The sequence below is a fragment of the Ranitomeya variabilis genome, chromosome 2 (assembly GCF_051348905.1).
Source record: "Ranitomeya variabilis isolate aRanVar5 chromosome 2, aRanVar5.hap1, whole genome shotgun sequence".
NCBI lineage: Eukaryota > Metazoa > Chordata > Amphibia > Anura > Dendrobatidae > Ranitomeya > Ranitomeya variabilis.
Window position 1 is genome coordinate 871,516,982 of NC_135233.1, and position 26,779 is coordinate 871,543,760.

At 43.1% G+C, this 26,779-nt stretch overlaps 1 protein-coding gene across 1 annotated transcript in view; it reads right to left on the minus strand.

Annotated features, from left to right (window-relative positions):
• The window catches only part of LOC143808062 (putative cation-transporting ATPase 13A5), a 318,077-nt gene that overhangs the window by 237,891 nt on the left and 53,407 nt on the right, over window positions 1–26,779 (minus strand). The window contains exons 6-8 of the mRNA XM_077290322.1: window positions 7,077–7,147; window positions 5,527–5,607; window positions 5,008–5,077 (exon numbers count right to left, since the gene is read on the minus strand). Coding sequence (XP_077146437.1) covers window positions 5,008–5,077; window positions 5,527–5,607; window positions 7,077–7,147 — 222 coding nt within the window. The remainder of the gene's footprint in view (window positions 1–5,007; window positions 5,078–5,526; window positions 5,608–7,076; window positions 7,148–26,779) is intronic.

Genomic DNA, 26,779 nt, shown 5'->3' on the forward strand with positions numbered 1-26,779 from the left:
TGGCTGCTTGTGATTGGCAGTGAGGTTGTTAAGTTTACTGCCGGTCACATGCAGCCACGATCTTATGCTCAACTCAGTGTGTCCTGGATGTCAGGCTAAGCGGTTGAATAAAAGACTTTATTCTGGCTGGGTATTTATTACAAAAATGACTATGTGGTTAGCAATGGAGGTGTCTTATAGATGCCTCTCCATTACTAACCCCTGAAATTGATGTCAGTGGCCATAAAACAGCTGATATCAACCCCAAAACTATTACTCCACTTTCCACCACACCAGGGGAAATGAGAAGAGCTGAAGCTAAGATCCAGAATTGGCACTTCTAATTGATAGGCTATTTTTATAGTAGCTGAGGGCTGGTGTTTCTAGTCTTGGAGAGAGTCATTATCCATGGCCCCTTCCTAGGATCTTAAAATCAGCCCGGAGCTGTCTGTTTAGCCTTTGCTGGTTATTGAATATAGGGGAACTCCACACCATTTATTGGGGGGTCTATCATTATAATAACCACTAAAGGCTACACAGACAGGTGTGAGTGGATATTAATAGCCTGGGAAGGTCCATTTTTATGGCTCCTTTCCCAGAATAATAGCACCAGCCCCCAGCTGCCTGCTTTCCCTCAGCTGGATGGTAAGGGGGACCCACCAGTAAAATAAAGAGGACCCAACGCCATGTTTTTAAATGATATATTTATTCAAAAATTACATATACAGTAAAATACACATGTACTACACTATACCACACTGACATCTTTATTATAATGCTCAGGCACCTGCTAATGAGAGTACTACTCTCATCACAGTTGCCTGCTCTTGGTCCTATCACTGGTACCTGGTGTACGCTGATGAGAATGGTAGTACTCTCATCAGCCAATGTCAGACCAGTGGTAACCTTTTTTACCACTGGTCACAACTGCTGGCTCACACGCTGTAATCTGTTTGACAACATGGGAACTGCAGCTTTGTGACTTGCGATGTTTAATGCTGCCGCAGGTCAGAGAAGCTGTTTCTCATGCTGGAATACAGCTAACAGCTTGGGAAATAGCAGATGTTCATACCTCCCATTCATTTGGATTCATTGTTTGGAGTTGGCGGTTGTAGAGTTATTCAGGAGACTTCTGCTTGGAGTTGGTTTGCATGCTTATCCTCATCCTCTCCTATTTGGTTTCTCTTACCTATCCCTCCCCGTGTTCCACTCTGTTGTTTTGTGTGTATATTTATATGTTTGTAGCTTTCTTTCTTCCCTGTCTTTTAACCCTCGTCTGACTGGTTAGCATAATAGCATACACGTCAGGCTTACTCCTCCCTGGATGGGGTAGGAAACAGATAAGGTATAAGATAAAGGCATAGCAAAGTATGTAACCCTGGCACCTCCACCTACCAGGGTAATCCATGGGCCAGGAATAGACTAAGGTGCTCATAGTTCGAGGGATCAGTTAGGAGCACACCATCCCTAGTCACTATGTGACAATATCATTACCTTCCTCGCCTACCCTAGAGCACCAAGAAATGAGCACAACTGTAGACCATCAAGGTTAGTGACATTAACACTCCACATCTTTACATAACCAGGAAAGTTTTTATTCTAATATTTTTTTTCCTATTTTCTACTGTCCAAACCTGGGTGTGTCTTTTAAACAGGTGCATCTCATAGTCTGAAAAAGCGGTAGGTGTTTATTTAATTACAGGCTGATGCCTACTTCCTTGCACAGACTTATCGTATCACCTGAGTGTGTGCCTCTATTTATATATCATACTTTTAAATTAAATATAATGTCAAACTTTCCGATCTATGTCCTATGTTCTGTTGTGGATAAAATATGGCTCTGATTTCTTGTTTTATTTACTTTTTATACAGCATATTTATTTGGGAATTGCTGTTGCAGATAAAGAACATTTTAGACAACAGTAACTTCAAGAGGTCTGTGTACTGCATATGTAATACGGCTACTGGATTGCATCAGTATTACTGATGTACTGAAATCAATCTAAGAATTCTTCCCCTGGACTAAATGAAAAAATAAGCCAATGCTGAATGCTGCAGTGTTTTTTATTTAGCTAATACTTGCAGTACAAGGAGAGGTTTAGGCTGGCTCATGTCCAATAGAATTACTGCTTTCAAATAGTGTGGTCTATAAAATGTTTTTAACAATGGTCTTTAGATAGAATTAGGATTATTTTCTTTGCTACTGATTAAAACGCAAAAGCATTACAAAGTATACATTTTGAAAAGCCACTGTGCCTTTTTTTAAACTCATAAATCTACGTAGAAATAACTCTGACATAGCAAGAGTAGGAGCTATGTACTTAGGTGATTTATGGGATCAGCAGTAAAGTGTAGAGCTAATACACTGCTGGTTCAGCAGAAGGCAGAGTTGCATGCTTTGCTGCTCAAAGGACGGACCGAGAGCAGAATCACACGCAGTTGCTAGTCGGCTAAGTCAGAATGTACTGAGGAGCAGAAGGCGAAGAAGTAGAAGGAGCTGCACTTCATGATTGCACTCCACTCTCCCTATTGGGATAACACTGCTAATTCCCTTGTGTCATCATTTTAAACAGCCACATTCATGGAGAGCATCTCCTTCTACTTCACTTGTCCTCCAGCTCCTAAGCTGATGCTGAGACTCTCTATCAACAGTTTTCTTCATCACTATTAAGAGTCCTCAGTGATTGATACCTTTTAATTGCTAACTAGCAATTAAAAGGTATCAACCACTGAGGACTCTCAATTCTAAATATTTTTCTATCTACTTGCTAACAGGGTACAAAGATATATATATCTTTCCTGTATCATCACTATTGCACATGATTTATCTGCACTAAGCAATCAGATCTCATGACAACCTGCAAGATCTCACTGTGAAGGAGATAAAGATCATGTTCAGTGCTGGGGAGTGATGTATTGCCTCTAGGCATACAAGGAACTTCTGGTTTGCTCGCCGGGGTGTGACTTTCCACAGAAAGTGGGCAATTTGCAAGTCACTTTAATTTTTTTTCAGTTTTTGAATTAATAAAAAAAGGTTTTTTATAACAAAAAACAAGTGTGCATGACTATTCACCCCCTGAAAGTCAGTACTTTGTAAATTCTCCTTTTGCAGCAATTACATCTGTAAGTCACTTTGATAAGGCTGTATGAGCTTTCTACATCTGGCCATTGAGATTTTTGCCCAACACCTCAAGGCAAAACTGCTCCAGCTCTTCCAAATTAGATAGCTTCCTTTAGTGAACAGCAATCTTCTAATCTGACCATAGATTCTCAATTAGATTAAGGTCTGGCCTTTATACAAAATGCAGCTGTAATGTTTCAATAGTAGTAACACCACCAATACCCTCAAGGCTTGTCAGAAATTAGCTTGGCTAGTCTATCTATAGAAATTCTAAAATATAAATTTTATTGATTCAATATAAAAGTAATTCAACCCCAAACAAGAGACTAGAAATACACATATCATAAAAATAAAGTTGCTTGTGCTGAACCAGTGCTCAATTAAAAAATTGTTTGATTTCGCACATTCGTAGAGTTCTGTTGGTAGCCAGATCCCATATGGATGGAGCAATACTAGATATAAGGGGCCAGGATCTATCTCTCCCTGTAGTCCCCTACAAAAGCTCCCATCCTTAGAAGAACAGTAAACAAATATGATCTGCTATTGACACCCCACCTTATGTATATGCATAGTTTCCTTCCCTACACGTTTCCTCCCTGTTACAGGGATTCATCAAGGGAACAAAGATTTAAAAATAGTGGGTATTAATTGATCCTGCAGTGGCAGAGCCCAATGTGCTATGTGTAGTCAGCCATAACATAACCCTATGTAGGGGAAAAGGACTGGGCTTTGACTTGGCCACTCCAAAACATTTACACATTTCCAGCTAAAACCACTTTATTGTCTTGTTGGAAGGTCAACTGCCGTCTAATTCTCATTTCGCTGACAGACTGAGAAAGGTTTTGCTCAAACATACCTCTGTATTTCTTACCATCCATCTTCCCCTCAACTCAGACCATTTTTCCTGTCCTTGCTGCTGAAAAATATCCCCACAGCATGATGCTGCTACCACCATGTTTTACTGTGGGGATGGTGTTCAAGCTCTTTCCATATGATGATGTTATATTTGATAGTGCTCTGGGGGATCATAAGAGATTGAGATATTTTTTATGACTCAACTATGACATTGACTTCTCAACAACTTTGTCCCTGACTTGTTTGGAGATCTCCTTGTTCTTCATGGTGTTGTATGGTTAGTGGTGCCTGTTGCTTAATGATGTTGAAGCTTCTGTGCCATTCAAGAAAAGGTGTGTATATACTGACACATCATGTGACACTTAGATTGCAAACAACTGGACTTCCTTTTATTGACCATGTGACTTATAAAGGTAATTGCTGGTACCAGAGATTTCTAGAAACTTAATTTCAAATAGGGTGAATACATATGCACATGATAATTTTTAGTTATTTGATATCATACATTTAATTGCTGTCTATATCTTCTCACTTGACTTCACCAATTTAACTATTTAGTACTGCTGCACCACACACAAATCGAATTGGAAAAATATTTAAACACAAGATGTAACGTAAAAAAATAGGTAAAGATCAAAAGTGCTTTCAGAAGCCACTAAACATGCCTCCTTTCCCCAGAAACTGGGAAATTAGGAGACTGCAAAGTTGTGAGCTACTCACGGGACAACTTAAGAATAATTCTTTAAGTTTTGAAAAGTGTACTGCTGTTTCCCATATTTTTATACTTTCCAATATTAAAATAGCAACAGAGTAACAAGCTGGAGGATAACTACTATATTGATATACTTTAATTCAATTTAACATGAAATACAATATTTAGGAATATGTAAGCAATATACAGCAATTGATCTTGAATTTTTCCATATATATTAATTATTTTTGTGAAACATTGCGAATGTTGTTGTTAAATCATACAATGATATACATTTAATGTAATATGCAGTGAGCAGGCCCTGCGTGTTATATTGTATAAAGATTTATTATTATCTTACCTCTTTTGACAGTAGTTTCCACACAGGAGTGACTTTGACTGTAATTGTGTTTAGTCCACAGATTCGTTGTCTGGCCAAACATAATACAAGTGATAACTGTACAATAGCCGTATGACATAGATCTATAAAGTTATGTGGTATTTTAGATTTATCTTAGTAAAGCCTTATCACTGTAAAATGCAATGATATGTAGCTTTACAATATAATTTGTTTAATTTCTGAACAGAACTCTTCTCGCTGTCAATGATAAAAAACCTTATCATTCATACAACTGTATGGTTTATTAGAATAAAGCTCTTTTTTTTTCTAGTGAACTTTCTATCTGTATAATCAGGTTTTCACCTGCTGGATACCAACAATGAATGCTTTGATCCACTGAGAGCAATCAGAGAAATTCATAAGTGACAGCAATTAATGTATCAACCTTTCATTTTACAGTTAATCAGCTTTAATTATATAAACTGGAAAACCAGTATAACATTATCCCAGAAATTAGATTGAGGAAAGGGGTGTTTATACCTGACTTCCTGTTCTTCTTTGATAAGACCAAAACTATATTTTGAGTGTATATCTGAACAAGAGAGGTCTTTTTCCAGAACACTAAAATGAAAATTTCTTGATTATGAATTTTATTGATAAAGTACAGCATTAAAAGAGTCATCCAGGACTTTCTATGGAGCTAAGTATTTATCAGCAGGTACTTGCTAACTAATTGCCTTTTCTGCTGTGTGACAATCTCTCTCAGCTTAGAGTGGTCATGGACCACTCCTGATGATTCTCCTAATTTCATGTGATGTCATGTCAATTGTGCAGTTCCTTCTCTTCTGTCATCTGCAGATCAAAAGAGAAGGAACTGTTCTGTTGATGCGATGTCACAGAAAGTAGGAGAAACATTGCCAAAAGTGGTTTGTGACCGGTCAGAGCCAGGAGAGATCATCACAGGGCAGAAAAGGCAGGTAGTTAACAATGTCCTGTGAATAAGTACCTAGCCCCATAGAAAAACAATTACCGTATTTTCCGGCGTATAAGACGACTGGGCGTATAAGACGACCCCCCAACTTTACCAGTTAAAAAATAAAATCATCTTAAAAGTCGGGGGTCTTCTTATACACCGTATGTCGTCTTATAGGGCCGGTGAATATGTGCCCTTTTGGGGGGGGGGAGTGATCCTGATGATGATGAGGGGGCGTCTCACAGGAAAGTGAGTATCCCCCATTACCTTATCATAGCGCTGCAGCGTGGGGTCTCTGTGCTGGGAGCGGCGGCTGCTGTGCTGTGGTGCGGCGGCTCCTCTTCTGCAGTGTGGGGCCTCTGTGCTGTGGGGTGGCGGCGGCGGCGTATCTTTATGCAGTCGGGGCTCCTCCGGCATCTCATTAAAGCCTGAAGGCCCCGCCGGCAACTCCATCGGTACAATGCGGTGGCCTCCGGGAAAATGGCCCTTGCTCAGATTCAGATCTCGTCCCGAGATCTCGGGAGACGAGATCTGAATCTGAGCAGCGGCCATTTTCCCGGAGGCAGCTCAATAGGTGCGATGCGGTGGCCTCCGGGAAAATGGCCGCTGGGGGCTGCGCATGCTCAGATTCAGATCTCGTCCCGAAATCTCGGGACACGAGATCTGAATCTAAGCAGCGGCCATTTTCCCGGAGGCCACCGCATTACACCGATGGAGTTGCCGGCGGGGCTTCCAGGCTTTGAGATGCCGGAGGAGCCCCGACTGCATGAAGATACGCCGCCGCCACCGCCCCACAGTACAGAGGCCCCACACTGCAGAAGAGGAGCCGCCGCACCACAGCACAGCAGCCGCCACTCCCAGCACAGAGACCCCACGCTGCAGCGCTATGATAAGGTAATGGGGGATACTCACTTTCCTGTGAGACGCCCCCTCGTCGTCATCAGGACCACTCCCCCCCCCACCCACCATATACACCCGGCATACAAGGCGATTCCCGGCGTACAAGACGACCCCCGACTTTTAAGAAGATTTTCAGGGGTTAAAAAGTCGTCTTGTACGCCGGAAAATATGGTAATTCCCGGATAACTACATTATTTCTTTTTTGTAGTTTACTTACCCAATTTTTATAAACTTGCTCTCAGAGGGAATCCAGACATATCGTACTTTTTGGACTTGTATATATCTTACCTAAATGTATAAATGAGAGAAATGAGTAAGCAATCTATAATACAAATTATTGCTTTTATGTATCACCATTAAAACAGCATATGTGGCTATTTCCCATTACTCTATTAATGGGGTTTATCCTATTAACCCATAAGCTATTCTAAATGCAGACATGACAGGAGAAAATGAACTGAACTCGCATCATTTGGGATAGAGAAAACAACAAATCCTAGTAGAGACACAGCAGGTTAAACTTGAGGGCATGCTGACTTTTGGCCACAAGTGACCATAACACAATACTATGGCACTGGTAGTTATTTAGGTATTTTGCAGCAACATATATTATGTGTTTTACTGCTTCATCAGGACAATAAAGCAGCACCTTCTGTAGGACTGCAGAACCACAGGGTTCTTTTTACAGCTCTTCATTCATAACTATCTTGTTCTTCTCACAAATCAGCTCATATCACAGCTGCTTCACATCCTCTCCCAGTGTGGACACAAGTAGTATGGACATCATAAGTCATTCTCAGCCGTGGCCTAAACTACCCAAGGATACACCAATTTCTTCCCATCAGAAAACATACACCTACTAAGGTGGGCAATTTTAAGGACTAGCACATAAGCATAATGCATACAATAGTCCTTGTGATAAAAATACTATATACACACACAGATGTATTCTTCCCTGCCAAGAACACTTAACCCTAACTATAACCATAACAACGCGTACAGTATATGCTAGAGATGAGCGGATCATTAGAAATTCAAATTTACCAACTTCACTATTTTCCCAAAACATTTGATCTGTGGTGAACAAATTCATGATAATCTCAATACTAAAAACATTGCAGGTTCTTATAAAATACACGATAGACAGAGGAGAGATAGAGAAAGAACCCTGCTTACTATAAGAGCTTACACTTTACAGGCAAGAGAGAGAACCCCGCTAACAATAAGAGATTACACTCTACAGGAGAGAGAGAATTCCGGTAACCATAAAAGCTTATACTCTACAGTAGAGAGAGAGGACCATGCTGACCACACAGTGGCTTGTTAAAATATTCACGCCTCCTTGGCATTTTTGTTGTTTTGCTACCTCACAACCAGGAATTTCATTGGTTTCTTTTGAGGGTTTGTATCAGTTCATGTTAACAACATGCATACAACTGTGAACATTTGGTTTTATTTTCATTGTAAAGCAATCAGGACAAAATAACTAAAACTTCAGTGTGCATAAGTATTCACGCCCTAATGTCAGTACTTTATAGAAGTAAAAAATGTATGAAGCATGAAACTCGTGTGGTCACATGTGCAATAAAGAGTAGAAAAAAAGAGTTGCTGTTCCAGCTTCTTTGAATCCAAAATTTAATAGAAAAGCTTTAAAACCATGGTAAAAACAGGTTCACATGGTGAGAAATACAGTAACGTGTTTCAAACGCTCAAAGCGTCCTTTCTCAAACTACACATGAAAAGGTCCTATACAGCTTTTATAGAAAGTTTGACCAATAGGAGAACCAATTACAAGTCACATGATAAACATTCAAATCACATTAAAATTGAGGTTGCAAAAAGAAAAAAAGAAAATAACACAATTCCTTCTCATTCAATCCCCTTTAAGTGGGCCTCCTATTTCCCCTGAGGTAAGTTCCATACCGTTTAGATGGCCTCTCTGGCCTGGGTTCCAATCTGTCAAATGTCTCTTTACATTTCTTCGGTCCAATGGACCTATTACTTGATCTCCTGTGGTGCTTCCTCTCTGCACATAACATGTAAGGAGATAGACCGGACCACGGGTACCTGCATGATGGGTTCGAAACTGAAAGGGCCGCATCCTCTGTTTCCGGGGTAAAGCTTTAGACAGACGGATCTTCCCCTGCTGCCAGAGGGAAGAAGGAGAGAGACGGAGCTTCCTGCGGACAGGAGGGGGTGGAGAGAGCTGAAAGAGTGTGCGCAGCAGAGTGAGGTAAAAGAAGAAAAGCACCCAACGCAAGTCAGTCAGTCGCCGGCTCAGAGCAGTGAGGAGGGCATTGTAGGGAGCAGCACGCAGAATGGTGAGCTTTGCATGCTGCTTCCCTCATCAGAGAGTATTGGCGTGACAACGGGCCTTATAGACGGAGCCCTCGTTGCCTGCAGAGCGGTGTGGAGCAGAGTCGTGCCCACAGAGCAGAGCCAAGCCGGGTGCTGCAGCAACCAGAGAGATAAGTGCTCTGTCTGGGGAGCATCAGAGCCACACAGAACAGCGACCCCTATCGCTCCCCCCATCAACAGCGGGGACCAAAAAGAGAGAGATGGGCAGTGTGTGCCTGGTGACTATTATAAAGCCAGGTGCCAGACTTTTCAGGATCGTGAGTACCGTGTGCGTGCTGCCTGAAAGAGACGGGGAGCGTGACTGTTATTTACATCCCAACTTTACTAGTGAATGTCGTCCCAGAGACTTGTGATCTGATCTCGCAAGCGTATGAGAGCAGAGCCTCGCTTAATTCTGATAGGACTGTGGCATATACCTTGCCGGCTACCGGAGTCTCTTTACTGCGGACTCCACGGGACATTTCAAAGACTTAAAGTTGCCAGCTGGAAATGGATCATTGCCATCTTCCCAGGACCACACCGGATCCACGTTGCTTCGACAGCTGTTGGCGTGATTATCTACTCCGGAACCATTCCTTTCAGGAAGACACCTGATGGATAAGTGACTTTATTAAAAACGACTTTCTTTGTTTCACCTGCATTTTACCTCACGTTTTCCCTATTTTACCTGCATTTTACCTCACATTTTCCCTATTCTGCCCACATTTTACCTCATGTTTTCCTTATCTCCCTGCGTGGAGTAAGTACTGTTGTGAATTTGGTTTCTGGGCTCCCCCGGTGGTTTCTGGTGGTACTGCACTTGTGTGCTTCATCTCCTCTGTTCACCTGTTTTCTATCTGGATGTGGGAGTTTTCTATTTAGCCTTGCTCCTCAGTCATTTCTATGCCGGCCAACAATGTTACCAGAAGCCTTTCTGTTGCATGTTCCTGCTCCTAGACAACTATCAGCTAAGTTGGACTTGTTGTCCTAAGTTTGTTTTGCATTTTTGTTCCAGTTCTCTGTGATTGAATATTTTTGAGGCTGGAAGCTCTTGTGAGCTGAAATTGCCACTCTGGTGTCATGAGTTGATATCAGAGTCTTAAAGTAATTTCAGGATGGTATTTTGAAAGGGTTTTCAGCTGACCGTGAAGTTCCCTTTTCTGTCTTCCTACTATCTAGTAAGCGGACCTCAATTTGCTAAACCTATTTTCATACTTCGTATGTCAATTTCCTCTAAAATCACCGCCAATATATGTGGGGGCTACTGTCTGCCTTTTGGGGAAAATTTCTCTAGAGGTAAGCCAGGTCTGTATTTTCCTCTGCTAGGGTCAGTCAGTTCTCCGGCTGGCGCTGGGCGTCTAGGGATAAAACGTAGGCACGCTACCCGGCCACTGTTAGTTGTGCGGTAGGTTTAGCTCATGGTCAGCTCGAGTTCCCATCTTCCAAGAGCTAGTCCTTTTGTATGCTTAATTACGTTCTCTTGCCATTGAGAACCATGACAGTTTGGCCGGCCAAGAGTTAAAATAATTGGCAGAAGAAAGGAGAGAAAAGAAGTCTGCAGAGATTTTTTATTTTTTTTTCCTGAGTTTGCTCATTAGTTGATTCACTAGCATCTCTGCTTACTGCAGCCTTCGTCTCTCTCTCCTTTTAATCCTTGAATGGTTCTGATTTCACCTGATTAATATGGATCCTCAGAGTTTAGCTACAGGTTTGAATAATCTCGCTATGAAGGTTCAAAGCTTACAGGATTTCGTTATTCATGCTCCTACATCTGAACCTAGAATTCCTTTACCTGAATTTTTCTCTGGGGATAGATCTCGCTTCCAGAATTTCAAACATAATTGTAAATTATTTTTGTCTCTGAGATCTCGCTCTGCTGGAGATCCTGCACAGCAGGTCAGGATTGTAATTTCCTTGCTCCGGGGCGACCCTCAGGATTGGGCATTTGCTTTGGCACCAGGGGATCCTGCGTTGCTCAATGTGGATGCGTTTTTCCTGGCTTTGGGGTTGCTTTATGAGGAACCTCATTTAGAAATTCAGGCTGAAAAAGCCTTAATGGCCCTGTCTCAAGGGCAAGATGAGGCTGAAATATACTGCCAAAAATTTCGTAAGTGGTCTGTGCTTACTCAGTGGAATGAGTGCGCCCTGGCGGCGAAATTCAGAGAGGGTCTCTCTGATGCCATTAAAGATGTTATGGTGGGGTTCCCTGTGCCTACAGGTCTGAATGAGTCCATGACAATGGCTATTCAGATTGATCGGCGTTTGCGGGAGCGCAAACCTGTGCACCATTTGGCGGTGTCTACTGAGAAGACGCCAGAGATTATGCAATGTGATAGAATTCTGTCCAGAAGCGAACGACAGAATTTTAGGCGAAAAAATGGGTTATGCTTCTATTGTGGTGATTCAACTCATGTTATATCAGCATGCTCTAAACGTACTAAGAAGGTTGATAAGTCTGTTTCAATTGGCACTTTACAGTCTAAGTTTATTCTATCTGTGACCCTGATTTGCTCTTTATCGTCTATTACCGCGGACGCCTATGTCGACTCTGGCGCCGCTTTGAGTCTTATGGATTGGTCCTTGGCCAAACGCTGTGGGTTTGATTTAGAGCCTCTGGAAGTTCCTATACCTCTGAAGGGTATTGACTCCACGCCATTGGCTAGTAACAAACCACAATACTGGACACAAGTAACTATGCGTATTAATCCGGATCACCAGGAGATTATTCGCTTCCTTGTGTTGTATAATCTACATGATGTGTTGGTGCTTGGATTGCCATGGCTGCAATCTCATAACCCAGTCCTCGACTGGAAAGCAATGTCTGTGTTAAGCTGGGGATGTCAGGGGACTCATGGGGACGTACCTTTGGTTTCCATTTTGTCATCTATTCCCTCTGAGATTCCGGAATTTTTATCTGATTATCGTGACGTTTTTGAGGAGCCTAAACTTGGTTCACTACCTCCGCACAGAGATTGCGATTGTACTATAGATCTGATTCCGGGCAGTAAGTTTCCAAAGGGTCGTTTATTTAATCTATCTGTGCCTGAACATGCTGCTATGCGGGAATATATTAAGGAGTCCTTGGAAAAGGGACATATTCGTCCTTCGTCATCTCCCTTAGGAGCCGGTTTTTTCTTTGTAGTTAAAAAAGATGGCTCTTTGAGGCCGTGTATTGATTATCGGCTTTTGAATAAAATCACGGTTAAATATCAGTATCCTTTGCCACTGCTTACTGATTTGTTTGCTCGAATAAAGGGGGCCAAGTGGTTCTCTAAGATTGATCTTCGTGGGGCGTATAATTTGGTGCGAATTAAGCAGGGGGATGAGTGGAAAACCGCATTTAATACGCCTGAGGGCCATTTTGAGTACTTAGTAATGCCTTTTGGTCTTTCAAATGCCCCTTCAGTCTTTCAGTCCTTTATGCATGACATTTTCCGTGATTATTTGGATAAATTTTTGATTGTGTATCTTGATGATATTTTGATTTTTTCGGATGACTGGGACTCTCATGTCCAACAGGTCAGGAGGGTTTTTCAGGTTTTGCGCTCTAATTCCTTGTGTGTAAAGGGTTCTAAGTGCGTTTTTGGGGTTCAAAAGATTTCGTTTTTGGGGTACATTTTTTCCCCCTCTTCCATTGAGATGGACCCTGTCAAGGTTCAGGCTATTTGTGATTGGACGCAACCCTCTTCTCTTAAGAGTCTTCAGAGGTTTTTGGGCTTTGCTAATTTTTATCGTCGATTTATAACTGGTTTTTCTGATGTTGCTAAACCGTTGACTGATTTGACTAAGAAGGGTGCTGATGTTGCTGATTGGTCCCCTGCTACTGTGGAGGCCTTTCGGGAGCTTAAGCGCCGCTTTTCTTCCGCCCCTGTATTGCGTCAGCCTGATGTTACTCTTCCTTTTCAGGTTGAGGTTGACGCTTCAGAAATCGGAGCTGGGGCGGTTTTGTCGCAGAAAAGTTCCGACTGCTCCGTGATGAGACCTTGTGCGTTCTTTTCTCGTAAATTTTCGCCCGCTGAGCGAAATTATGATATTGGTAATCGGGAGCTCTTGGCTATGAAGTGGGCTTTTGAGGAGTGGCGTCTTTGGCTTGAGGGGGCTAGACATCAGGTGGTGGTATTGACCGACCACAAGAATTTGATTTATCTTGAGTCTGCCAGGCGCCTGAATCCTAGACAGGCGCGCTGGTCGTTATTTTTCTCTCGGTTTAATTTTGTGGTTTCTTACCTACCAGGTTCTAAAAATGTGAAGGCGGATGCCCTTTCTAGGAGTTTTGAGCCTGATTCCCCTGGTAATTCTGAACCTACAGGTATCCTTAAGGATGGAGTGATATTATCTGCTGTTTCCCCAGACTTGCGACGGGTCTTGCAGGAGTTTCAGGCGAATAGACCTGATCGTTGCCCGCCTGGTAGAATGTTTGTTCCTGATGATTGGACCAGTAGAGTCATCTCGGAGGTCCATTCTTCTGCATTAGCAGGTCATCCTGGAATCTTTGGTACCAGGGATTTGGTGGCTAGGTCCTTCTGGTGGCCTTCCCTGTCGCGAGATGTGCGAGGTTTTGTGCAGTCTTGTGATGTTTGTGCTCGGGCCAAGCCTTGTTGTTCTCGGGCTAGTGGATTGTTGTTATCCTTGCCTATTCCGAAGAGGCCTTGGACTCACATCTCCATGGATTTTATTTCTGATCTCCCTGTTTCTCAGTAGATGTCTGTCATCTGGGTGGTGTGTGACCGTTTCTCTAAGATGGTCCATTTGGTTCCCTTGCCCAAATTGCCTTCCTCATCCGAGCTGGTTCCTCTGTTTTTTCAAAATGTGGTGCGCTTGCATGGTATTCCGGAGAATATCGTTTCTGACAGGGGAACCCAGTTCGTGTCTAGATTTTGGCGAGCGTTCTGTGCTAGGATGGGCATTGATTTGTCTTTTTCGTCTGCTTTCCATCCTCTAATGGCCAGACCGAGCGAACTAATCAGACCTTGGAGACTTATTTGAGGTGTTTTGTGTCTGCGGATCAGGATGATTGGGTTGCCTTTTTGCCCTTGGCGGAGTTTGCCCTCAATAATCGGGCTAGTTCTGCCACCTTGGTTTCTCCTTTCTTCTGTAATTCGGGGTTTCATCCTCATTTCTCTTCCGGTCAGGTGGAGTCTTCGGATTGTCCTGGAGTGGATGCTGTGGTGGAGAGGTTGCATCAGATTTGGGGGCATGTGGTGGACAATTTGAAGTTGTCCCAGGAGAAGACTCAGCATTTTGCCAACCGCCGTCGTCGTGTTGGTCCTCGTCTTTGTGTTGGGGACTTGGTGTGGTTATCTTCTCGTTTTGTCCCTATGAAGGTTTCTTCTCCTAAGTTTAAGCCTCGGTTCATCGGCCCGTACAAGATATTGGAGATTCTTAACCCTGTGTCCTTTCGTTTGGACCTCCCTGCATCTTTTTCTATTCATAATGTCTTCCATCGGTCATTGTTGCGCAGGTATGAGGTACCGGTTGTGCCTTCCGTGGAGCCTCCTGCTCCGGTGTTGGTTGAGGGTGAGTTGGAGTACGTTGTCGAGAAGATCTTGGACTCCCGTGTTTCCAGACGGAGACTTCAGTATCTGGTCAAGTGGAAGGGCTACGGTCAGGAGGATAACTCTTGGGTGACAGCCTCTGATGTTCATGCCTCCGATTTGGTCCGTGCCTTTCATAGGGCTCATCCTGATCGCCCTGGTGGTTCTGGTGAGGGTTCGGTGCCCCCTCCTTGAGGGGGGGGTACTGTTGTGAATTTGGTTTCTGGGCTCCCCCGGTGGTTTCTGGTGGTACTGCACTTGTGTGCTTCATCTCCTCTGTTCACCTGTTTTCCATCTGGATGTGGGAGTTTTCTATTTAGCCTTGCTCCTCAGTCATTTCTATGCCGGCCAACAATGTTACCAGAAGCCTTTCTGTTGCATGTTCCTGCTCCTAGACAACTATCAGCTAAGTTGGACTTGTTGTCCTAAGTTTGTTTTGCATTTTTGTTCCAGTTCTCTGTGATTGAATATTTCTGAGGCTGGAAGCTCTTGTGAGCTGAAATTGCCACTCTGGTGTCATGAGTTGATATCAGAGTCTTAAAGTAATTTCAGGATGGTATTTTGAAAGGGTTTTCAGCTGACCGTGAAGTTCCCTTTTCTGTCTTCCTACTATCTAGTAAGCGGACCTCAATTTGCTAAACCTATTTTCATACTTCGTATGTCAATTTCCTCTAAAATCACCGCCAATATATGTGGGGGCTACTGTCTGCCTTTTGGGGAAAATTTCTCTAGAGGTAAGCCAGGTCTGTATTTTCCTCTGCTAGGGTCAGTCAGTTCTCCGGCTGGCGCTGGGCGTTTAGGGATAAAACGTAGGCACGCTACCCGGCCACTGTTAGTTGTGCGGTAGGTTTAGCTCATGGTCAGCTCGAGTTCCCATCTTCCAAGAGCTAGTCCTTTTGTATGCTTAATTACGTTCTCTTGCCATTGAGAACCATGACAAAGTACCCTGTTTATTAAAAATCTGTTAACCCTTGATCTGCCTCCTGTCGGTCACTGCATCCCACAACCTACTTACAAACACACTCACACAAGTCCAGCCAACTGTCAGACCTGAGGTTTTTCTCTACTGAACTCTGGCAACTAACTTACTATCAGAGATATTACCTGCTGCTTGGTAACAGCGGACAGTATATGGCGGTAGAACACACACGGGTTAAACATCACCCGGTATGTATGGAGACAAACCCTTTTGCATCACAGGGCCACAATACTGAATGAATGCTAGCGTTTAGTCACAGGACTCTGCCCCAAGGACACGGGGTTAGAGTCCCTCTAGACCCACTAGCGCTCAGTGCTGCACCTGTGGGGGCAAGAGAAAACTAAAACTAATAGATTTAGCACAGAGTGCGCACAGCACCGCTCTGGCGGACGCCACTTACCGCCCTATCTAGGGACCAGAAAGCGCAGTAGTTGAGCACTGGCGAACGCTGCTTAATTTGACACTGTAGGATCATGCATTGTTCTGGATGACACTTAACTGGCGCTAGTCAGCTCCAAACACACAACCACATACAACAACTTTAGGAAAGGAGATAATTAGGAGCTTTCACCAGATTGCATCCTCACACACACGACTTCAGTTTACACTAGCGCATGGCCGAGCTGCCATGCAAACCTTTTATAGCTGCAGCCTTTCGGGACCTTCCCAGTGGTCTAATCAGAGCTGCTTCAGGACCTGAGCATGTGACCTCTGACCTCCAATGAGAAGTTGTCCCATGGGCATGCTCAGTAGGCAAAAAGCAGGACTTAGTCCCAGGAGTGTCTGCTCGCCGCTGACTAGTGCTGGTTACAGTAGCTGGACCTGGAATGGCAGCAGTAACTAGATGCACAGCATCAGCTTGAGCAAGACTCTGGGACCGACATCTCTGCTGAGCAGGCTCCTCTGTGGCCAGGGAACAATGGGAGACCATAGAGGACATGGTTCAAGATTCCCCCTGTGCAGCGGTGGGAGCTCGACACCTAACAGAGGCCTGGGCAAGTAATCATCACTGCCTTTTTCTTGGAGTTTTTATTATAGATTTGTGTAGGATTTTCAAGTTCTCTTTTTGTGGTTTTGATGTTAGAGTAGGACTCGCAAAACGTGAGGACCCGTGACGTGGGTTATGAGCTTACGTATTTTGGCCATAATATTAGCTAATACGTCACGTATATTGCTATGTGTTTTTTGCACTTTATATTTTTTCAGGTGCAGTTAGGACTAGATGGCTCTGTAAACTGTGGCCTCTCTTCACACAGGATGCATTACAGTTAGCACTGGGCAGCCCACCTGATCTAAGAGTGTGGGCATCATTAATAGGCTGTGAGCCAGATGCTCTACATATGTTGTGTGTGAATATTGCCGCATGCAGACTGTATTTTTTTGAGCACTGGTGTACCAAACTGCTACTCCGTGATTATAGGCTGGCTGTCTCACCGGTATTACTGCACCTTTATAGCCACCATCTTTAATTGGCTCTACTGCACCCTGATAGTGCATTTGCTTTGAGGCCTGGGCAGTAAACATCTCTGCCATTTTCTTGGTGTTTTATTATAGATTTTTGGAGAATTTCCAAGTCCTGTTTTTGTGGTTTTGATGATAAAAAAGTCGAATTGCACTCGGACCAGTGTTATTTATTCAATGAGGCAGTGCAGATCTGTGTATTTTTACCACCTGTAATTGACATGAGAAAATAATCGCAGTGTGCTACAATTTTACTCCAAAATCAGTAGAGTGTGAGAAAAAATCACATACTATCCATCAATATGGCATCCGATTTTTACAGATACAGTTGAAACAAGAAGTTTATATAGACTTAGTGATGAGCGAACATGCTCGATACTACTCGGTGCTCGCCCGAGCATCTCACTGCTCAAGATGCTCAGAGCTTGCCGAGTATTTCCGGGTTTGCTGGGCGGGAGCTCGGGTCCCCGCCCTGCATGTTTGGTGCTCTTTAGAGAGCCAATGAACATGCAGGGATTGTCTTCTACACACTGTAATGCCACAGCCATGTTGGTTGTGGCATTACTGTGATTGGCTGGCTGCATGGCGTCATCAGGTCTATATCAAACCTGGCGCCACCATGCTTGTCCCAGTCTGCTCCGGAATTAGGCAATGTAGGGAGAGATTTGTTTGCTTCATACTTAGTGTGGGTATACCATATCTAATACACATATCCATCTCAAATAACAGTCCTTCTGAGGACTAATAAACTTACATAGATATCAGTGCTAGGCAGGCAGGCAGGCTGTGTATGTGGCAGACATCAGTGCATATAGCAAGAAGGTCCATTCCAGTTCTGTCTGCTGCTGCCTATTACAGATATTTCTAGACATAGTCCCAGGTATCAGGGGCCAGGAATTATTTTTTTTGGATCTTAATCCTGATTATTTTCTTTAAAAGCAATCCAGATAACACTGTTTTTCTGCTCCATTTTGTGTTTTGGCACTGCAGAATAAAGCCAGATCCTTTCCATATTACAACGCTAAAAATCCAGCTATTTTAAACTGGGGTTTATCAGCCACATGGATCACATAGCAGTGCACTCAAAACTGTGCTATTTCAGGCATAAGTTTACATTTTTTTGCAGTGTCTTACCCAAGTTATTGACACCAGTTTGCTGAAAAAAATAGTGAACATGGAAAATATTATCCTCCATTTAAAATGGGCAAGGCACATGTCAAGGGACAGGGAACTGGATGTGATGGTGATGGTGCTTGCAGAGGCCGAAGCCATGGCCGTGAGCAAGCTGAAATTGTGCCACAACAAACACCCACATGTTCTCGCCTGACCTTCGTGTCCGAATTACTAGGGGACTACAGCACACCACTACTGAACCCAGAGCAGTGTCAAAAGGTTGTTGGTTGGATAGCAGATAATGCTTCCAATCACTTTGCCACCACCACCACCCCCCTGTCTTCCACATGGTCAAGTCTCAGTAGCCGTGAGTCTGGACCGCATAGTCCTCATCCTGATCCTCCTTCCTCCCACCATGCTGAGTGCCCGGAGACAACTTTGGAGTGTCCCACACTTGGACACTCCAAAGAGCTGTTCACTTTTCCATTTATAGATTCGGGCCTCTCGCCCGGTCCACTTGAAGCAGGGCAAGAGCAGATCACATGTAGCGATGCCCAAATATTTGAGTAGCCAAGGTCACACAAAGGCGACGGTGGGAAAGTGTCACAAGAGGTGGACGATGATGATACACAATTGCCAGAAAATCAGGAGGAGGACCAGGGTGCGGAAGTGGAAGATGAGATGGTAGATGATATAGTAACTGACCCAACCTGGCAAGAGGACATGCTGGGCAAGGACAGCAGAACATAGGGGGAGGGAGGTATAGCCCTAACAGGCAGGAAGAAGCCATGTGGTGACCGCAGACAGAAGGCGGGTAACCATTCCCCGTGACACCAACACGACGGAAGTTTTCCAGTACAACTGTTAGGTCTTCCTGAATCTGGTTGTTTTTTAAAGACTCTGCCGGTAACCCCCAAAAGGCCATTTGCACCACCTGCCAAGCCAGCATCAGCAGGGGTAACAAAACTACCAACACGACGACAAAAAGCATGATCAGGCACATGCAGCAAAACACCCGACTTTGTGCGCTGAACACCAGGGTCCAGGAACAATGTCTGCTGGTGATACCACTGCTTCTTCTGCTGTTGTGCATGCAAGCCAATCCCCTGTTCGTAGTTCATGCAAAGATGCCTCCTGCCCTGCACTTGTTGTTGCACAAACTCAACTAGCACCATCAGCAAGTACATCAATGTCCTTGTCCCAGTGCAGCATTCAGTTGTCCATTCCTCAGTCCTTGGAACGCATGCACAAATACACAGCCAACACCCACAGGCCACACTACTAATTTCACACATTTCTAAAAATGTTGCCTTTTAGGCTTGTGGAGATGGAAGCTTTCTGCGACCTGATGGTGGCGGCCATCCTTCGGTACTCGGTCCCCAGCCACCACTATTTCTCCTGTGTTCTATCCCCGCATTACACAAGCATGTGTCCCACAACATTAGCCATGCCCTCACCAATGCAGTTACTGGGAAAGTCCACCTAACCGCGGACACGTGGACAAGTGCTTGTGGGCAGGGACAGTACATCTTGCTGACAGCACACTGGGTTAACATAGTGGAAGCTGGGACCCAGTCGGACCTTGGGATGGAGCATGTCCTCGCAGATGATTGCAGGCACTCCTCCTCCTCTTCAGCCTCCATCTCCGAAATGACAACATCAGTCAAAAGCTGGATTTACTGCAGCACTGCCTCAGCCAAGTAGCAACAGTCTGTGCTGAAGCTTTTATGCTTAGAAGACAAACCGCACAATGCTGAAGTGTTGTGGACGGCTCTGAAAGAGCAGGCAGATGTGTGGCTGACACCGCTGAGTCTACAGCCAGGCATGATCGTGTGTGACAATGGCCAGAATATGTTGGCTGCTCTGAGGCGAGGCGATCTAAACGCGTACTATGCCTGGCCCATGTACTTAACCTCGTTCAGCGGTTTCCCAAAACCTACCCGGAGTCACAGGTTCTGCTTGTGAAAGTACACAAAAATGAACTTTTAGCCCCAATGTTTTTACTTTCACTAGGGTAACAGGAGAAAATGGACCCCAAAATTGGTTGTGCAATTTCTCCTGAGTATGTCCATTCTTCTTATGTGGGGAAAAACTGCTATTTGGGTGCACAGCAGGTCTCAGAAGCGAAGGTTCATCATTTGAATTTTTAAATTAAAAAATGTCTGCAATGAAGAGCAGAGGCCATGCAACTTTTCGAAAGCGCCTGATGTCCCTAAACAGAGGAAACCCCCACAAGTGATCCCATTTTGGAAACTAGACCACTTTAGGAATGTATTTAGATGTGTGGTGGGTACCTTGAACCCCCAGGTACTTCACAGAAGTTTATAATGTACAGCTGTGAAAAAAAAACAAATTTTACCCAGAAAAATGTGGTTTTTAACCCCAATTTATTTAATTTCACAGGGGTAACAGGAGAAAACGGAACCCAATTTTTTTTGTTCAATTTCTCCTCAGTACATCGGTATTCCATGAGGTGGAATACTACTACTGGGGCGAACGGCAGGTCTTGGAAGGGAAAGATCACCATTTGACTTTTTGAATGTAAAATTTGCTGGAATAATTAGCGGATGCCATATAGTGGATAATAGGAGAAAATTGACCCATAGTCTGTTTAGCAATTTGTCCTGAATGTGACTATACTATACTCCTGTTTGGGCACATGGCAGGGCTAGAAAAGAGTGCTATTTGCCTGGAATAGATTGTGAGTGTTATGTCGCATTTGAAGAGCCCCTGACTTGTGAAAATAGCAGAAACTCTCACTAGTGACCCTATTTTGGAAACTAGACCCCTCATGGATGTCATTTACGGTATAGTAAGTATTTTCAACACATAGGTGCCTCACAGAATTTTATAATGTGGAAATATGACATTTTAGTGTTAAAAATGTAATTTTTGTATGTCCTGAAAATTTTGTAAGTACACAAGGGTTAATAGATAAAACTAGAGTCCACAATTTATTGCGCAATTTCTCTGAAATGCGGTGCTGTCCTTTATGTTGTCAGGAAAACCTGTTAGGCCACAGAAGAATGCTATTTGGCTTTTGGAGCACAGATTTTGCTAAATTAGGTTATAGACAGCATTTGTGGAGCCCCTAAAGTGCCAGAACAGCAGAAAAAAGCAAAATTAACCCCCTTGTAGACACTGCACCTCTCAATGAATTCATTTTCAGCTGCAGTGATTATTTTATAACATTCATGCCAGGCTTTTTTCCTGGAGAATTGCAAATCTGCCAGTCTACTACCCATACATTGTGCAGCCATATAGTATAGAGCTCCTAGATATTGTAGCGCCCCCATACATATTGCACAGCTTGTGATTCTGGCGATAAACACATATAAATTAAGTGCCTTCTCTGCATTACAATAATTACAAACATGCGGCCGCTTACTGTGGTTTAGGCACAATGGAGCTCTGAAGGAGGGGGCATTTGGATTTAGGAGAGCAGAATTTACAGGATTTTATTTGAGGAGGTGGGAGGCATGTTGCTTTTCTAGAGTCTTCGTTCTACCAGTAGCGTGGGAAAAACCCCTATAGTTGCAGTGACAGATGACGGACCTCAGTGGGGATTGTTTTTGTACGGGATAAATTAGGGTTTTTATTGGTAACATTTTGGGGTACATTATATTTTTTGATCACTTCCAGAATGAGACTGGGATCATATTCTTGTGTTCTACTCTAAGCACTTTTGTCGGGGTTTCCATGTAAATACAACAAAAATGTGATTCAGAAGAGACCCATAACGGAACCACACACCAAAATAAGGCAGATGGAGACCCTTCGTACTGCTTTTTGCTTCTGCTCCGTTTGTATCCATCCTTTTAGACATGCACAGATCTGTGGTCGCCCACACTTGTGCACTTTAAAGATACTTAAAATGATGGGACACTGCTGGAACAGAGACCATTCTAAAGTGACCCCATCTGCCTCTTAAGTAAATGGTTCCATCTGGGTTTCTTTTTTTAAGTCATGGTTTTGGGGAATTTAAACGGAAACTCCTACGTAAGTGCTCAGCGGAGAGCACAGGATAAATGTGAGCCAAGCCTTTTTCAATTTTTGGGAGGCAGAATGAACAAATAGCAATGAAAAAGTAGATCTTACTTTTATTTTTACTGTGCTGTATAAATGATAATGTGGATTTATTCTTCAGGTCCTTGCAATTGCAGTAATTCTAGATTTATATAGTAATTGTTAGATTGTTAGGTTTTGCTGCTATCACACAGTAAAAATGCTTTTTAATAAAATGTACTTTTTTGTTGCCATATTTTGAGAACTTTTTTGTGAGGAGAGCTTTACGAGGGCTTATTATTTGCGTGACGAGTTGCAGATATTTTTGGTACCATTTTTGGGGTACGTGATGTTTTTTTATCGCTTTATTCAGATTTTTCAGACACAGAATGAACAAAACTCAGCAATTCATTTATTGTTCTTATTTTATTTTTGTACGCCTTTCACCGTGCAGAAAAAGTGATAAGATCGATTTGTTCATCATGTCGGTAACACTACAGCAATAACATATATATTTTTTTATGCTTTGGTTTTTTTACAGACTAAAAACAATATGTTACAAAAAGGAATTTGTTTTTGCATCATTATATTCTGAGAGCTGCAACTTTTTTATTTTTCTGATGAATGATCCATATTATCGCTTGATTTTTGCAGGACGGTTTGGCGTTTTCATTCATACTATTTTTTTACATACATCAGTATGATGAAAAGGTGACATTTTTAAGCCTTCCAGAATAAATAACATGCTAGCTTTATAGAGCGTGTTGTTCTGGATCCAGTAATACCAATTATGTGTATCTTTTTTGTTTACTTTTGTTTTATCAGAAACACTGTGTTTTCAGTGGCAAAGCGGATTTTAGTGATTTTTGTGCATTTTTTGTGCATTTTCTCCACTTTTTTTTTTACATGTTTTATTTAACTGTTTTCACCTTTTTTTCTTAGCCCCACTGTGGGACATCTTTAATATTTATTTTGATCACTTGTCTCATCTCATACACTGCAGTATTCGTGAACAGCAGTGTATGAAACTGTCAGTGTCTCACTATGTTTGTGAGAGCCAGTTTATTGCAAGATCTCACAGGCCACCATACTCTGGGGTCATTAAATGATCTCAGGGTACCATGGTAACCATCAGGACCTGAGAATGTCATCGAGGGGGTCCAATGTTCAAAAAGGTGGTCTTGTGACCTCCTTGTAATAAATTAAATACTGCTGTCAGCATTTAAGGGTTTTAATCATCCTCGATTAGCTGCAAAACCGCAAGGTTGACACCTAGCTCGGCGGTGCTATTCCCTTATTCCCGATCTCCATTTTAAAACAGCAATGGGGGAATAAGTACCCTCAGGGGCGGACATTGACAGCTTGGGGCCCCTGTGCAGGAAATGTGGCCCACCTCCTTTTAAAGGCGACAAAGATATATAGATAGAGATTATATATATATATATATACAGTATATATATATATATATATATATATATATATATATATATATATATATATATATATATATACACACAGTACAGACCAAAAGTTTGGACACACCTTCTCATTTAAAGATTTTTCTGTATTTTCATGACTATGAAAATTGTACATTCACACTGAAGGCATCAAAACTATGAATTAACGCATGTGGAATTATAAACCTAACAAAAAAGTGTGAAACAACTGAAAATATGTCTTATATTCTAGGTTCTTCAAAGTAGCCACCTTTTGCTGAAGGAGTTCCCAGAGATGCTTAGCACTTGTTGGCCCTCTTGCCTTCACTCTGTGGTCCAGCTCACACCAAACCATCTCGATTAGGTTCAGGTCTGGTGACTGCGGAGTCCAGGTCATCTGGCGTAGCACCCTATCACTCTCCTTCTTGGTCAAATAGCCCTTACACAGCCTGGAGGTGTGTTTGGGGTCATTGTCCTGTTGTAAAATACATGATGGTCCAACTAAACTCAAACCGGATGGAATAACAAGCCGCTGCAAGATCCTGTGGTAGCCATGCTGGTTCAGTATGCCTTCAATTTTGAATAAATCCCCAACAGTGTCGCCAGCAAAGCACCCCCACACCATCACACCTCCTCCATGCTTGACGGTGGGAACCAGGCATGTAGAGTCCATCCGTTCACCTTTTCTGCTTCGCACAAAGACACAGTGGTTGAAACCAAAGATCTCAAATTTGGACTCATCAGACCAAAGTACAGATTTCCACTGGTCTAATGTCCATTACTTGTGTTCTTTAGCCCAAACAAGTCTCTTCTGCTTGTTGCATGTCCTTAGCAGTGGTTTCCTAGCAGCTATTTTACCATGAAGGCCTGCTGCACAAAGTCTCCTCTTAACAGTTGTTGTAGAGATGTGTCTGCTGCTAGAACTCTGTGTGGCATTGACCTGGTCTCTAATCTGAGCTGCTGTTAACCTACGATTTCTGAGGCTGGTGACTCGGATAAACTTCTCCTCAGAAGCAGAGATGACTCTTGGTCTTCCTTTCTTGGGGCGGTCCTCATGTGAGCCAGTTTCTTTGTAGTGCTTGATGGTTTTGCCACTGCACTTGGGGACACTTTCAAAGTTTTCCCAATTTTTTGGACTGACTGACCTTCATTTCTTAAAGTAATGATGGCCACTCGCTTTTCTTAGCTGCTTTTTTCTTGTCATAATACAAATTCTAACAGTCTATTCAGTAGGACTATCAGCTGTGTATCCACCAGACTTCTGCACAACACAACTGATGGTCCCAACCCCATTTATAAGGCTAGAAATCCCACTTATTAAACCTGACAGGGCACACCTGTGAAGTGAAATCCATTCCCGGTGACTAGCTCTTGAAGCTCATCAAGAGAATGCCAAGAGTGTGCAAAGCAGTCATCAAAGCAAAAGGTGGCTACTTTGAAGAACCGAGAATATAAGACATCATTTCAGTTGTTTCAAACTTTTTTGTTAAGTATATAATTCCACATGTGTTAATTCATAGTTTTGATGCCTTCAGTGTGAATGTACAATTTTCATAGTCATGAAAATACAGAAAAATCTTTAAATGAGAAGGTGTGCTCATTCAGCACCTCCATCATTTCCTCCTCCCCATCACCCCATCATTGTCCTCTCTGTCAACCCAATCATTGCCTTCTGCCCCATCACCCCCATCATTGCGCTCTCCTCACCTACACACATGCAGACACACACAGCACCATTCACCTCTCTGCATACATACACACACAGTCACCTCACCTCTGTGCACGGTATCCTGAAGCCCCACCATCGTCGGCAGCTTCCTGTCTCACACAGCCGCAGCGCTGAATGATGATATCATTCAGCTGCTGCTGTTTGAGACAGGAAGCGCAGGCGGGAAGCAGGACAGATTCATTCCCTGAAGCTCCGCTCCACTGCCATTTACTCCTGCAGGCAGCAGAGCTGCAGGTATTGCTCCCTGCCCGCCGCACATGAGGGCAATCTGGCCAGGGGCACCAAGAAGCCTCCAAGCTGGATAAACTGGCCAGATTACCCTCAATATTAGCAGCCCTGCTGGCAGGGCTGGTTTTAGGCAAAGTGGGGCCCTAGGCAAAGTTTAAAATTGGGCCCCAAATGCTAACATTGCACATCACACAGAAGCATTTTAGTTGTATTTACATGCGCTGAGTTCAGGCCACTAAATGAGTGTGATCAACAATACTGAAGTCATTCAATGCTTGTTTCCCTGCCTCTTTACACCAACTGAGAAAGAATGATGGGGACAGAATGATCAGTAATACACCATACAGTATCATGTTATCAGCAGCACATCTACAGTTTACACGGCAATGTGCTGCTGAGAACAATGATTTCTGTTCCGGCATAAACAATCCAATTACTCGATGAATTTGCAGCATTTTGCTTGTTTAGTATAATACACCTCATAGTCCTCCATGTGTTATAATGTGCACCACAGTCTTCCATATTGTAAAATGCATACTCCATAGTCCTCCATATAATATAATATGCACCATAGTCCCCCATATAATATAATACACTCTTCAGTCCTCCATATAGTATTATACACTTCCCATAGTCCTCCACATAGTATAATACACTCCTCATAGTCATCCGTGTATTAAAATACACTGCTCAGCTCTCCACATAGTATAATACACTCCTCATAGTGCTCCATATAGTATAATGCACCACCATAGTCAGGAATGTAGTACAATTTACTTCTCATAGTATAATGCACCACATAGTTCTTCTTATAACATAATGTATTCCCAATAGTCCTCGATATAGTATAATGCAGCCCACATATAGTATAATGCCCCCACATATAGTATAATGCAGCCACCTCATAGAGCATAATGCAACCACCCCACAGAGTGTAATGTAACACCCCCCAAAAATATAATGCAGCCCCCCTCATATAGTAAAATGTAGCCCCCTCATAGAGTATGATGCAATCACCCCTCATAGAATATAAATATAATACAGCCCCCATAGAATACAATATAGCCCAGAATAGAATATAATACAGCCCACCTCCCC